Source organism: Bombus affinis, chromosome 12 (assembly GCF_024516045.1).
Source record: "Bombus affinis isolate iyBomAffi1 chromosome 12, iyBomAffi1.2, whole genome shotgun sequence".
Classification (NCBI taxonomy): domain Eukaryota; kingdom Metazoa; phylum Arthropoda; class Insecta; order Hymenoptera; family Apidae; genus Bombus; species Bombus affinis.
This window is the reverse complement of record NC_066355.1, coordinates 11051276-11066432: the sequence shown is the minus strand read 5'-3', so window position 1 is coordinate 11066432 and position 15157 is coordinate 11051276. Positions and strand designations below refer to the sequence as shown.

The window sequence follows — 15157 nt, the reverse complement described above, 5'->3', positions numbered from 1 at the left end:
GATGCAATATTATAAACAGAGTTTGATATGCTTGCGATAGATGAAGGTTGCAGCGGACGAAATAACATTTTCAAAACGAAGTCTGATGAATATAGATATCCCAAGTTACCTACGGCGTTATAGAGGGTTAAAACGACTGCTGTCCCTGTAGGATATCTTCGTCGAAAAGCGAGGAAACCAGGATGAAGGTGGATGAAGAACGCTGGATGGAGTCTCAGAATCTTAATTGGCCATTTCTGCGAGAAACTGCTAGATATTTGGGTTTATAATTGGAGTAGTCGGCCCACGAATCTTTTGATCCTCTTATATTTTTGCTCGCAGCAGAACGTATCTACTTTAATTTCAGCGGCTTGCGACGTTTTCTTTTCGCGATGCGTATAAACGTACGAACGGCCGAATTATGAAACGCGTTTCTCCCTTTCTAAATTAAAAAATTTAATTTCGTAGGAAATTCTGACCGGCATAGCTAGATAGCAAACATCGAATCGTCCTCTTCAAATATTAAGCTTTGAATACCACGTGAATTCTCAACTTGTGTCACACCCCATATGTCTCGACTCGTTTCTCGCTCCAAGGCCATTCAGACAACGCAGGGTAGTTGCTCGTACACGAGACACATGCCAATATTGTCCTCGAGAGTGGTTCCCGTGTCCTGTCCAGGACCGAAAGCCACCCTAATACGAAAGGGCGTTGCCCAGGTCTCCACGCGGCAGTTACCTTCTTCGTCCAGCTCGTTTCGATCGCACAGAGAGTTGCCGCAGTGTTCAAGGTTGCAAATTCCCGCCTCGTTGTTGCCAGGCTGCAATAGGGAAATTCGTTGAAACGCTTTAACAAGAGTCTGGCGTACGACGACGTGGATGTCCGCTCGGTTGAAGAAGAAAAGGTTAGTCGAAACTCTATGGAAATTTAATTTTTAATTACCAGCGTATTTTGTTCATTTTCTTTCCTTTCCTCCTTTGTTAGTATGTTTATTGTATTCTATGCGGAATATAATAGCGGAGAAAATTTGTTACACTCTGAATCTCTATATATGTGTTGTTAATTTTTAATTACTTAAAATCATGATTTTTTTCAAGCATCTTTTTAGAGGCTCTTGTGGCATAAGCACGTGTGAATAATATTTACGACGAGAAACGACGTTTCCCATTTTTCACACGCATTTTTAGACACGTGAAGCGTAATTTTTCGCATTGCAGTGCTTGCACAAGCTCGCATTGTGTCCGTCAGAGCTTTGCTCGTGTTTGTGAAAAATGAACGAAATTAAGAAAGAAGAACGGTATTTCCTATTTCTCTTGCCCTCATCGTGGAAAATTCTCTTCGTAATGTAGATTCTAATGCGAATAATTAAAATAATTGGTGTAATTGTAAATAGCAAAGTAGTTAATTTGCAGGCATACAAGTTACAGTCGCGTAATTAAAAACATCGTAAATCTTTCACTTTCAAACATTTTTTACCACAGTTTTTTTCGTGAGATTTAACCAGGTAGCTGATCCATAATTCGTGACTAAAATAAATTTCTCCGAGCAACATTTTGCAGCGTTCATTGTTGCATAGTAACAGTTTAGAACTACAAGACCAGCTGAACATGGAATCCGTTAAAAAAACGCGCTTCTCGTATTAACAAGGTAGTTGCATGCTCGTGTTTGCAACGTGTTAGAAACTTTTTAATCGTCCAATGGTTTTCCTTATAACTACTTGCAAAGATTTGTTACGTTCGCTCAAGCAAAAGTATCATGCACATATCACAAAATCAATTAAACGTAGGATATTTTATAGTATCAGTTCGTATCTAGCAAACTTAAGATTGTGAAGACAGTTAGAATACTCGATGTCGTTCCTGCCAAAGAACAAAGACCACGGAACTTTCAGTCAATTTAATACTTCTCCTGTGAATTATTCATGTCATAAATTCAAGTAACTTTCAAATAGCAAGAAACAGTAACAAATCGCCCGTAAAGGCAAACGATAATTCGCAACAGCGAGCAAAACAGGTTTAACAAGTACCGTTTCAGACCGCCATTACCATAATCGTTAAACTGCAAAATTCGATAGTATAATCCACCGTAGTATCCGAGTCCTTTGGATACTATACACGTTATGCTATATATACGATTTACCAAACCAAAGAAACAATCGAGCCACGATAAAAGTCAGCAAGACGATCTACCAAAGGTGCCTACCAAACCTACCAAAACCCAGAACCGACCTTCGAGATGTCTCGAGCTGATCAAATCCAACGTCCCGTCGGCAATCGCCCTTCGCAAACAAACTAAAAAACATTACCGTGATAAATTCCTCGAAGTCGCAGGGGATGAGCACCCTGTCTCGGCAACGTTCCTGTCCATAAACTGCTCCATTCGACGAACCGCCTTCCTGTTCCATGGTATTGCTCATGTTCATAGAGGTTCCACCTTCTTCCATCGGATTCGATCCAGATCCCTCGATGTCCGTGCCATTCGTGGATCCTGCGACGGTCGTATTACGAGTAGTCGAGTTCGAATTAGGACCCTCGTCGATCGACGACCCGTTAAAATTCGTATTGTTCGTCAATAGCATCCTAGGAGGACCGATTCGAAAGGAATCGGGTGAACAGGGTGTATAAGAGATTCCGCACATCTCTCTTTCTTGACGAATACACATTAGATAGTCTTGATCGGCCAGAAATCTTCCGTTCGACAAGAAGTTGAAAGTTTTTAAAGTGCCGTTAGAACCTTGGAAGTATTGAAGGCAGCCGGTAGGTGCACGCTGCTCGAAATCTAACTGGACAACCCTCATCTCCCACATTCTCGATCGGAGATTGCTAGGCAATCGGAAGTCCAGTGTCAGGGACTGATCGTCCTCGTCCAAGTCTATGTATACTGGACAAAAAGGAAGAAGAATGAGTCTACAAACGATTGTCTTGCTTCCAAAGAGCTTTGTATCGGAGAAGATGGATCGATTCCTTAACGAAACTTAGTCAGGTCTTTCTAACGATATCGAGGGAAACTCGTCGGATGGAAAGTATCGTCTTCCAGCGTACGATATCTATTCTTTTTTCGTACGTACAGCTACAGTTTTGCAGACGAGATTGATTGTCCGGCGTAGTTCGGTGGAAATGCGATATCGGCGAGATTTTAATCGTAGTGAATTCGCCCCAAGGATTAATTACGCGAATTTAATTTATCAATCCGAAAGCGTTTGATACAAACTACTATTAAGCAATTAAGATTTTCCATTCGATCGATCGATTAGTCTCCGATATAATAAAGATGTTGATCGCGAGACGATATTTAATTTTTCCAGTGAAATTCTTTTTCTATCGCCGACTTAGAGATATGAAAGTTATAGCTCCGCCTAGTTGCGTGAAATGTCCTGTATATCGCATAACATATCCAAAGAATGGTATAAATTCTTCTCGCATAAAATAATCAATTAAAATTGACCTTAATAAAATTGACCGTACAACTTATTTCAATATTTCTGAAACTCTTTTCACCGACAAAACGAGGAAAGAAATAAATAAAAGCGAAGATCGAAGCACGAGATTGGAGCGCGAAATGAAAAGTTTTAACACAAAGCACAAAGGAACTACTTACGATGCTGACCGCTGTTCCAGCCGCACATTTGAAACACGCTCCTGCCATTTCTGATTTCCATGATATCTTCGTCACATACGCCAGTCCTGGGGTTGGGTTGACCCTACAACGATCGATAAATCTCTTGAATGAACAAGTCGTGCGGTAAATTGCGGTCGATTTTTATCAGCCGATCAACATACACGCGTATAGCATGCTATTCGAATACTCGAATCAACCGGTACATCGTGGCCGTCTTTGGTCCGCCATCTTCATCGCTGCATCGAAGAATTCGAAACAAATTAATCGTCCTGCATAAATTTTTCCATCCGAGTATTTCCAATCTTTTTAAATAATTCGTTTCGTTCTATACATTTTCTCACAGGCATCTCGTTTACCGTAATAATTATACGCGAAATACTCCAACGAAACTTTTACTACTTCCGTTGATCGATCACAGTAAAGTAATGGTGGAATACTACGCATTTTTCAAAAAACAAAAATAGTTAATAAACCTAGCCAGATAGTAGCTAATTCAAATTTCATCGCTTCTCCTATGATTTTCTGTTAACAAGTTTTTATACGAACGAGGAAGTGCTGTTACAACGCTATGTCGAAAAGAATGCAAAGTTTAAATCGCAAGCCGCTACGCTAGTGCACGGTGAGGCTACGATGGTGTCATTAACCCTCGGGGAACATAGCGCAACCACCACGTACTACCAACGTACAATTATACTCTTTGCAATCTTAATTTTAATCTTCTGTATCGTACATTTTGTCTGGGAGCTTCTGTAAAATAACATCCCCTCGTGCTATAAATCTAAATTACAAAGTAAAATTCTTCTGTACAATACTCGTTGTTTCTCTTAAATGTGCATTATAATTTTATTGCGTGATCGTGACACCTTTATCCTAATAAATATAGTTCGCGTTTCGATATTTCAAAATTATTCAAACGAGCCATTGCGTTACTAAATTATTTAACAATCGACGTAAAAACTCATCCCATTTCGGTTACACGAGAATGTTTCCATCGTCGAGATTACCACGGGAAACGCATACTACAGCCGTAATCGGCATTGGCATAAAACATACCGCGTCTCAACTGGCAAAACATAAAAGAAGCGACGGTCTCTCGAAACGATAGCTTCACCCTTAAATAACGCGAGGTTTTAAAAAATTCATCCCCCAACTCTCCCTCTCTCTCTCTCTCTCTCTCTCTCTCTCTCTCTCTCTCTCTCCGTCGACCTCCATCCTGTCTCGCCGTCGACGGTTGCCCGGTTAATTTAAAACGTGGTAATCTTACACGTCAACGTAGATGAATTTTACAAGCGTGTCTAGATCCCCTGGAGACACTCATAAATGTCAACGGAGGGACACTAGCTGAAACAGGGGAAACGTAGATATATATTCGGGTTACTGAACTTTTGCTTGCGTTCTCAATTATGGGTCAATAGTAGCACACGCCACCGTTCCCGTAGAAGTCACGCTGCGTGTCCTGGCACTCGAATAGGTTAGCTTTTTGACACGAACCAACAACGATACACAAGAGTGCGAGTCGTAGCGGAGAGAGACAGAGGTTGTCGTGTACAGTAGGAAACCATGCATGGTGGGGTGAGATCGTAAATGCGTAGTATTCCAGGGGTTAATATGCCGTTAGTGGAGCAAAGAATGACAAAGAGCTGCGTGGCTTACTATGTTGAAATGGACGAAATCGATCCTGAGCTGGCTGACCTGCCTATCGATCTTCTGCACGACTACCGAACAGTTCATGGGCCAGTCAATGAGGTTGGGGAAACCAGGGCTGATCACGTAGGTCAGATTATTCTGCACCTCCTGCTCGCAAGTTGTCGTGACTTGTGACAGGGGAAAAAAGAAAGAAATGAATAAATCGCAAGGGGGAAACACAAACAGGGGAACGAAGAAAGCAAGGGTCGGAGAAAGAGAGCGAATCGCACGAAGGTTGAATCGGCCAAATAGCGGATATACACAGACAACCAAGCTCTATTTCTATGCGCACGATAGAACTTGGTGCGGCATAAAGTATCTGTTGTACATTGTGTATATCGATTTGAAAATATTGATCGGGTTTTCGGTGTGTTACATAGCCGGAAAACAACGAATTCGAGTGCGTTCGTGCGGTCGGAAACCTTGTGTTCTCGCACGATGCGTTGATAACGATTCTTTCATTCTCTCCTTCTGTCGTGCCATTTTTAAATCTCTTTCGTGCCGGGTGAATCGTCGAATTCGCTGGTGACAGCAATTGGCAGAGATTCGGAGGTAACAGCGATGAGCAAATAAATTTGTCGATTTGGACCGCTTACTTAAAATTCGTTCTCTCTTTATTTGAAAGAAATAATACGGTATAGACCAAAGGAAATAAAAACGAGCGCGTGAATGATATTTTTTGGGATAATTTACTATCCTTAACGATTTAATTAGGTATGTTTTTTATTCTTTGATATTATAAATAATTTTCCTGAAAAAGAAACAAGCAAAGGATTGATACTGTCGTAACAACTAGTTATCGATAATTATTCGAGCGTCTTCTCCTTTTTACGTGGTGTTCTTTTACGGCGAACAGATAAGCTGGTATTTTTATTGCCATTAGGATTCTGCCTGATAACGGGAAGAAGCAGTTACTATACTCCCACAACAGGGAAACTGTGATAACGGTACACGAATGAGTTATGACGCGTGGTACGATACGCGGTACCTGTTTACGTGCGAAACAGGATATAAATTAATGCCACGAAAGAAGCCGAAACTCGTATGTGGATCAATGGCTGTAGCGGGAAATCGAATAACATGTATCGATATTTTTCCAATCTCTTCATACGCGAATACGTCGAGAACGACACGTACAAGATATGCGATATTCAAATCTTGCTCTGCCTGCGACGCGAAATATCTTGATCCTACTGGTTGACTACTGAAAAAAGTAAAAATGATTAATCAACCTTGGTCCTACTTCTGGCTGACGCGTAGATTATACTGTCGTAAATAATTCGTGAAGCAGTGAAATTTCGAGTTAAACAAATATGGAATTTAATGCTTATCCAATTTATTAATTTATTATTAATACAGATACAATTTACTAATTTATTATTAATTTAATTAAATATCTTTTCAAACGTTATACATTTAACAATATTTAAGAAAAGCATTCGTTTAAAATCTTGTAAAACGTAATTTATTACGTTCTACAGTACTTCGAATTTGTAAATTGAACTTTCAATAGGCTTACAAAATGAGCATATACAATAAAATAGTAAATTTCATTCGCGTGAGAAAAAAAGCTTTATGCGATAGACTTTTAATGTTACTGAATGTGCTTGAACCGTGAAAATATTCGAGCTGCATCAATTTAAGCACCGTTAAATTGAAATAAATGAAAATCCGGAATCCAACATGGGAAAATTATTGTAGCGTGGAACAAATACAATACAGATTATAAAAATAAGTAATAAACTGAGAAAACGAATATTTATTAAATAAAACAGGAAAATTGAAAGACGTAAAATTAAAAATTATTCGTTTCTCGCCACTTCCATTTCGAACAAATTAATATTTTTCATTGACCTTTTACTCGCGCGTTTCATCATTTTTCAGAAAGTTATCTAAAAACCGATCGTTCAAAAATTGAAAACAACCATTTACGGAAAATATCGACAAGAAAGAAAAAAGTGTACGAAAGAAATTCTTCGTTCTCGAAGAGGAAAATATTTCTCGATATAAATATCTCTAAACAATTTTTCTGCATAGATGGAGCAGTCGCGTAATTAAGATTTAACCCGTACGATGAACATGATATTCATCGGAAGAGTTTCGTGGTTCGAAAACCACTCGCCGAGAATTACAGCGGGTCATTCCAAGAAAGTTCGAAATTCCAGCAAACTATTTTTGAGGAGGAGGATTATTAATCGCGGTGTGACGGTCTCGTAAGCGGTCCCAAGCCCCGATAATGAGTTCTCATTCAGCCATTCAGCGGTCGTTTTGGAGTCACGGTGGTTCTATTCAGCTGGCTGCAACCCCGAGGAAATGGTTACCAGTTTCACGCAGACGTTTCTCGCCCTTCTTCTCTCTCGGAAAACAACCAGTGGACAATCTTGAAAAATTTACGCAGCGGTGTCTCTGTGGCCGAACGATGTCTCGTTAAACTCTTAACAACCTGGCCGTTTTATTATTTGTATTCTTTCATTTCGTTAGTTGCCTCATTTGTTGGTTCTTCTTTGGTCGTTCTTTTCTTATATATTTTATATGTATATAAGAGGACAATGAAATTATTACGAACAATAAAATTAAGAAGTGGAATCGGTGGAACTCGTAAGAGAAGCGATAAAGTTAAGAGCCTAATTGAATTGTACAGAGACGTTTGTAAGAAATACCTTGTTGGGATGAAAGGAGAGCTTGGATGTAGAGATTTCTCGCAGTTATAATGGCACTGATTCTCGTTAAAAGTCTGTAATTAGATGAAAAATTCATACATCATAAACTATATAACCACGAAGTTTATTTCGTTGCAATGCACGACAAAGTTTCTTCGAAGCGTTCGATTTTCTGAAACAAGACGTTATATCGAAATAACGCAGCGAGACTCTTTTATTTTCGGTTTATGATATTCTAATCTAAAACCGCTTCTAGCAGATACGTTCTGAAACACGCCGGACTTGCAGATCAAGAACGGCCTATCTGGTAATCAAGGCCACGGCATTCGGAAACTGATCGGGGGTACGTACTCGTTTCTAAGCAACATATTCCATATGCATCGCTCGATGTAAAACGGTTACGCCGATGGTCAAGATGTTAGTGACCGAACTGGTTGAAAAGCAACAATTCTCCAACGAACTGTTCTCCGACCGGTAGGATAATTTCTCTCCCGCGTTAGGTCGATTTACAAAGACATAAAATTGAAGAACATCGAGATCTAATGGAAAGATTGTATCGTCGCGCTATGTTTCCTACGTAGAATCGTTAATGAACGGCATACTATCGGAGATACAGGATTTCCAAAGTGTTTCAAAATATTCAGGCTGTTCCGTTGCACCTTGATAGTTATAAGATGATAAGAAAAGTTCTTCGAGTATCTATCTTACTGCTGGCTGCAATTTTATCTTTACGCGATCAATCTGAACGCGCTTTCGATAAATATAAATACCGTAAGTAATACAGCGGAGAAATATTCAAATTGCTAGAGAATTTCATGGACCGAAATTGTTGTAAGTACGTTAATATATTCGATGACCGAAAATAAATTTCATAGACCGCGCACGGAGGATTTGGAATGCGCTGGGAACTTATGAATATTTATACAAGCTTGAGAAATTCGGGGTCGTGATGTCATTTGGACGACAGCCTTCCTGACTCGACTACGGTATTTCTATAATATTCTGTTTTTCTTCTCTTGCAATGATCGTATCATATTAGATGGATATATCGTTAAATATCGCGAAAATATTTATGTATAGTTTCGTAATATCGAAACCGTGGAAAATATTTATTCCCTTCGATATACTATTCCGCTATTTAAAACTGAAAACAAGCCACGAACAGACTTACGTTGTCGAATGTCCGAGCGATATTATTCGATATCACAATGCAGCGATCTTCGAAAACATTCAAATTTTCAGGTCACCGAAGTTTCCTCGTCGAGCTCGATTTAAAATCAATATATCACGGTCTACGAGACGATATGAACTACCACTCGCAAGCATTTAATGCGCTTCGAAGACGTCGGTTATATCAATATAAAAACAAGAACGATTTAATAATTTATCACGGTATCGTAGAAGAAGATAATTCGGTTTTTGAAATCGAGTGACCGAGTTTTGCCAAAAATTTTTCAATATTTTGCATGACGCGCGTAATGTCAATTATAATATAAATTATAAAAAATGTTTGCAGTAGGTTGTCGTATATTTTCCCGAATCTCGAGCATGTAACCAAGTTTGCATAGGATGCGGCGCGAGGTATCCAAAAGGTTTTCCTTCCGTATCCAACACGATATCGTCAACGAAACACATCATGTACGCAACAAGAAGAGTCTATGCAGTTATCAAGTTATCCTGAAGGTAAGCACGTGCACACAATAAAAGAAATACTGGCGTTTGTTTCACGAGTTTGCTCACGTATCACGTTCTCCTCTAAACGAGCAGCCGCTCTTCCGTAAAACGCTATACACATTTGATACGCTAGTCGCCGAGCAATCGATCTGAATTCTATCAAAATGATACCGAATAATATATGCGATATATGTATAGCGTAAATATAAAAACACACCTGCACGTTTCTAGTAATTGCAAACACGAAACCTCACCGCAACGACTATCGCGTTATTCGAGAATTCCCTCGTCTTAGCGATCGTGTCTGCCTTGATTAATTCAGGTACCGTCGTGGTTCGATTTAAAATCCGATTGCCCGCCAGGATAAAACTCGCAAGGTTCCGAGCGAACAGCTCGAGCGAGAACTACTTGTTTGTAGCTCTGGTAATCTCTATGAAAGTACGAGAAAAAGACGAGAGAGAGGGAAAGAGAGAAGAACGCGAGTTTCCTTCTCGCAACAGGAACTTAACGGGTAATCGCCCGACGCCTTCGAAGGCCATCGTCGAAAAAGAAATTGGCAGAAAGATTGGACGAAACGCGGAGGTGACTTGTTATCTGGGACGCGCGACCGAGATGGCAACCAATTAAATAACTGTATAACTTGTGCCGTACGTTCTTCCTTGGCACGCGAGTTTGTAACAAGTGTTCCTCTCGTTCCTCCAGTTTCTCTCGCGTACTCTTTCACCTGTTTCTTTCCTCTGCACGCTCGGAAACGGAGGCGCACGTTCCTCGAGATCATTCCTTCGGACGTGCACGCGGTCTCCGTGATACCGTTAGCTAAAACCGCCTCGCGATCTAACCGAATTGTCCACGACGACCTTGGAAACCCGAGAGCAACCCGATTAATCCGAGGAATGGGACCTTTACGGAGGTACTTGTTGAGGGAATCTGGGGATAAACACCGAGTAATCCGTTGACATCGACGTAATTAATTGGATGTCGTTTTAGTTACATGGCTCGCATTATACCGAGTGATAGATAGGAATATTTAACCTTTCGTCGCAACGCGCGACTTACAAGTATGGTACCTAGACGACCGGTATCATTTCTGCGATATTGTTCGAGAATGTCGCTCCCTATGCGAAACTTTAATCGAACGCGTTCGAAGGTTATAGAGTTATTTATGCAGAAAACGAATGAATTTCTTCCAAATCGAGAACACAATTTTTCCGCTCCAGTTTTTTTAACGCCTGACGCGAAACAACGATAATTCAAGCGATTTAGTGAAAATTATCAGATCCTTTTTATCAACAGCGGTATTAAATAATAGGATTAAAATCATATATCTCGTCAAACGGCGCGCGAAAACATCGCGCCGCATTTATCAATTTCGTTCCCCTCGAGGAAACCATCTTCCCTGTCCTTTTTTATCGCAAATTACGCTACATTTCGTGTTTATATATCATGACGAAAGTTTCCAACCTGAAAGTGGTTAAAATCTTTGAGCAAGTTCGGTCTATCAATGTTAATAGAAGAGCGCATCGCGTGGTAAAGTTTCGTGCACGATATCCGTGAAATGTTCATGCGAAACGAGTATGGAACGCGTAAGTGCTTTCATACCGAAGACCGAGCAATTTACGATTGACAGAACACGACGTGGATGGAAACAGACGGCGTAAATCGGATATATATCATTTTTGTACAGAGTCAAGTCCACGTAACCGTATTGCAAAATCTGTACCGAGAATTACGTCGCGTGTTGCTCAGTCGCACGTGTAACGGGACTTATGAATGTTAAAATGTAGCCAAGATTAAAATTCAGTCGCCACGGTCTACACGTGGGAAATGTACCAAAGCAATATCGAACTAGATATGTTTAGAGAAAAAGCTCGTTTTAATGGTATCGCTTTTCTAGTGAATCGACGATACGGCGCCGTTATGAACATTTTTTTATCGGATTAACGGAAGAATCTAAGATGAACATTGTCCGTAGAAGATGTTAGAGAAAAATGTTAGAAAATCTTACCCTAGAGAATTTTTTCATTCGACACAGATTTAATTGCTCTCATTCGAATACCCAACTTTGTACATTCTCGCGAACAAGACAGGCCTTTCATCCTTTGAAACTCTTAAAAAGAAAAACACGTACAAATATCTCCGCTTTAAAATTTAACGATGTACCCTGGGCGTGTAACAACGGTGCGCTGAAAAATGGCATCGTGTATAAAAAAGAAAGAAGAAAATGGTATGCAAAAAAGCAGCGAATCGTAGGGGATGAAGAGAAAAAGAAATTAATTGCACGTGGGAGCAACGATCGTATCAACAAATTAGCAGTCACGGGGAACGAACGCAAATCCCCGGAAATTTAAACGCGTTCACGCACCGATCCTGTATTTCCCGGCTATAAAACTTCCACCACGCGGAATTTATGAAACGTTCGCACACTGGGTGAACCGGGAATAACAGGTTATAGCTTGGAGGTACTTACATATGCAGCATACGCCGAAACCGAGCGCGCACCGTCCATTCGACTTTCCTCGTTGAATGCGACACTCATACGTGTTCATGCATATGCCCCGTCGTCGTTTGTCCTGCGACAGGCACTCCTCTTGTACCGGGGTGGGAAAGAAGTTCAGAACTACAAGGAGATTACAAACGAAAAGTCGAGCAAGATAACGAAACCGAGATGGCAAACCGCAAACTGGAGGAACACTGTCGCTAACGGGATAATAACACGGTCAGCTACGAGACCTTCAGCGAGATTTTCATATTTTTGACAAGAGGGTAGAAGAAAAATGAATGCTAGTAAACGAAGTAATTACGAATTGTCCTTTCGGCGGTATGGCTGTGCATGTACAACCACGCAGGTATCTTTTTCTCTTCTCTTCTTTTTTTATTACAACTATACTATTTAGTATTATTTTTGACATTAGGTTAGTTATATTTAAGAATTTGGCCAAATTCCTTATTTAGACTATACGAAAGATATATCCTTTAATGCCGGTTCTATCCGGGCCAAATGGATATCGGTTTATTATCTAGTGAGTAAAGTGTGGTCGATTTTTAGTCTAGAAAATTTGTTACTTGTCGAAATTTTGTAGTTAATTTGGAAGAGCTGTAATATACGAAGAGACCAAGTTATTCCAGCCACTTCGTCATCAGGATCTTTAGTATGCGATTAGTTAAATCTTCGTAGCGATGATTATTCGTGGAAAAACGTTACGACGATCTACCAATGCTACCCCAGTTTACGGTACGTACAAAAGAAACTGGTTCGCCAGTGTTGAAACGTGTTTCTTTCGTCCTTGCAATCCGAAGAAAGTATAGCGATGATAGGGAAAGAATAGAAAGAAGAAGAAAATAGAACGCTGGAAAGAAAGATCTGCTTTTTTAACCCATTCGCTACAGCTGTCTCTGTGGAAAAGCAGTCGCACGATACGTCTGTACGAAGTTTATACGTAGAACGTGACCAAAGTTACTTTTATTTCCTGAAATTTTAAGCAATGCAACGCAATTCCAAAAATTTTCTTTCGATATCTTTTTCTGCTTCCCCGCACGCTAAGAGTTTGAACAACCCCTTTAGACGCGCGTTCGAGTATTACGTTAAGTATTTCATCGCGAACAGTGGTGATTTAACGCGAACAAGAAACGTTTCCGCCGCGGTACATTTGTAATTCATGAATATTGTAATTAACGTTATACAGGTATCACACCTACGCGTGGACTGTGTGACTCGACATTCGAGTAGAGACGTATTTTGTTCAGAGTCAGAGCAATCAACACACGATGATGAACACGCAATTACCGCAGTAATTAATTCGTCGGTCTTTGGTTTCTCCGCGGTGGAAGGACTATCGAGTTACTCTTACTTATCGTTACTGATTGCCAATTAACGCTTTGCGGGCTACACTCATAGGAATTTGCATAAGTAGTGGGATTTGCGAACTAGAATTTGACGAAATGTACGGGATAATCGGTAAAGGCTACTAGTATCATCGAATTGATTTGTTCGATAAGAAATTTCATTTTGCTAAATATCCCGTGTATTAAAGATTAAAGATCCCTGTGAATATTTAACTAGTCGGGCATCAAGAAAATATTTTAATTCGAATATTAAATTTACACGTCGTATTTCACGTTTGTTCGCCCTGCATATTTTAGCTATGATTATAATCATTATACAGCAAGTGATAACTAATTTACTTATAAATATCAAAGCTGATTTTAATGATAATATTATACGCTGTATGTATGTATTTTAATCGTCGTTGGATTAATTTTCGAGCGACCAACGAATACATATTTAATCTCTATAAATAGAAAGTAGAATAGAAGCTACATCTATCTCGATAATCAAATTTTGAATGCTATTATTGTAATTTAAATGTGACGAATAAGAGATTGAAGATAATAGAAAGAGAGAAAGAGAGAAAAGAGGAAATTCGAGTGACGAATTATCATTAACCTTTATTAAATCTTTCAAAAAAAAAAAAGAAAAAGAAAAAAGCAGCTCCGTAGGTGGCATAGGATTGGAGGAAACACAAATTCCGGTGCAAACACGGGATGTAGCGTTGGTCCGAGAACGTCTTGGTGGACACAAAAGAAACACGAAACAGCACTCCGAGAACTTACCCCTGGAGATTGGGTTTCCGCTCAAATCGAATCCGTCGGAAGGTTTCTCGATGGTTTGGCCCGGCCAGAGATTCAAGCCGAGCAACGACCATTGCTGCGTGTTCGATGGAAAAACGATCAGAGTGCAAACACTGGACGACAACCACGACAAAACACTCCACTGTGCTTGCGACGCGAACGCAACGTTTGCGAGTAAAATCAGTCGAAAAGAATAAATCGCGAAGCATCTGAGGATCATGTTCGACATCGGGGAGCGCGCATTCGCGCGCCTCGCAACAAGGATACCTTCAAAAGTACATCAACGGAAGACGATGACCGACTGACTGGCCTTATAACAAGCTGCTCAGGTACGGCAACACGTGTTGGACCCCTTCTGCTACGGTTACTATTGCCGCGTTTACCGCTACCGATCCCTTTGATCGCGAACATCCTCTACAACACACCGGATCTCATCGATTTAACTCGATTAGATCGATGTAATTACTTACCTACCTTCGAATATAATATCAGCCTGATATTAACTCAACCTATTTTTCTGTCATACTTGGTACGAATTTAATTGGGATTTTTTTTTAATTAATTCCAACTTGCAAAACAAACGACGAAGCGCCATTTTTCCAAACTTTTCTAATTTTAATCAGGAAAGATACTCTCCAGCCGGCCCGGTAAATCATAAAACTTATTACTAACGTCTTTCCAGAAACTGGATATTCTTCCAATTTGTTTTACCATTTCCTTTCAATTTATTTTTAATTCCTTCCATTAACCAAGGCATCCTAATTAGGATGTTTCTTCAAAGTTTTTCAATCTCCTTCGGATTTTGTCGGAGAAACTCGGTTTCGATGCTTGGAAAATACTTTTAATGCGCGCGAATCGAAATATCATATTTAATGGCAAATGAATTCTAATAATTCTGTATCGATAAATAT

General features: G+C 39.9%; 1 protein-coding gene across 1 annotated transcript; it reads right to left on the bottom strand.

Moving 5' to 3' along the window:
* Positions 1–26: 26 nt before the first annotated feature.
* Positions 27–14563, bottom strand: LOC126922833 (uncharacterized). The gene is made up of 6 exons (XM_050735775.1): positions 14229–14563; positions 12085–12234; positions 5251–5411; positions 3577–3679; positions 2285–2859; positions 27–799 (listed from the first exon to the last, which is right to left on the bottom strand). Exons 1-6 carry the CDS (start codon positions 14473–14475, stop codon positions 581–583), a joined length of 1455 nt encoding a protein of 484 aa, XP_050591732.1. The 5' UTR covers positions 14476–14563; the 3' UTR covers positions 27–580.
* Positions 14564–15157: the final 594 nt, after the last annotated feature.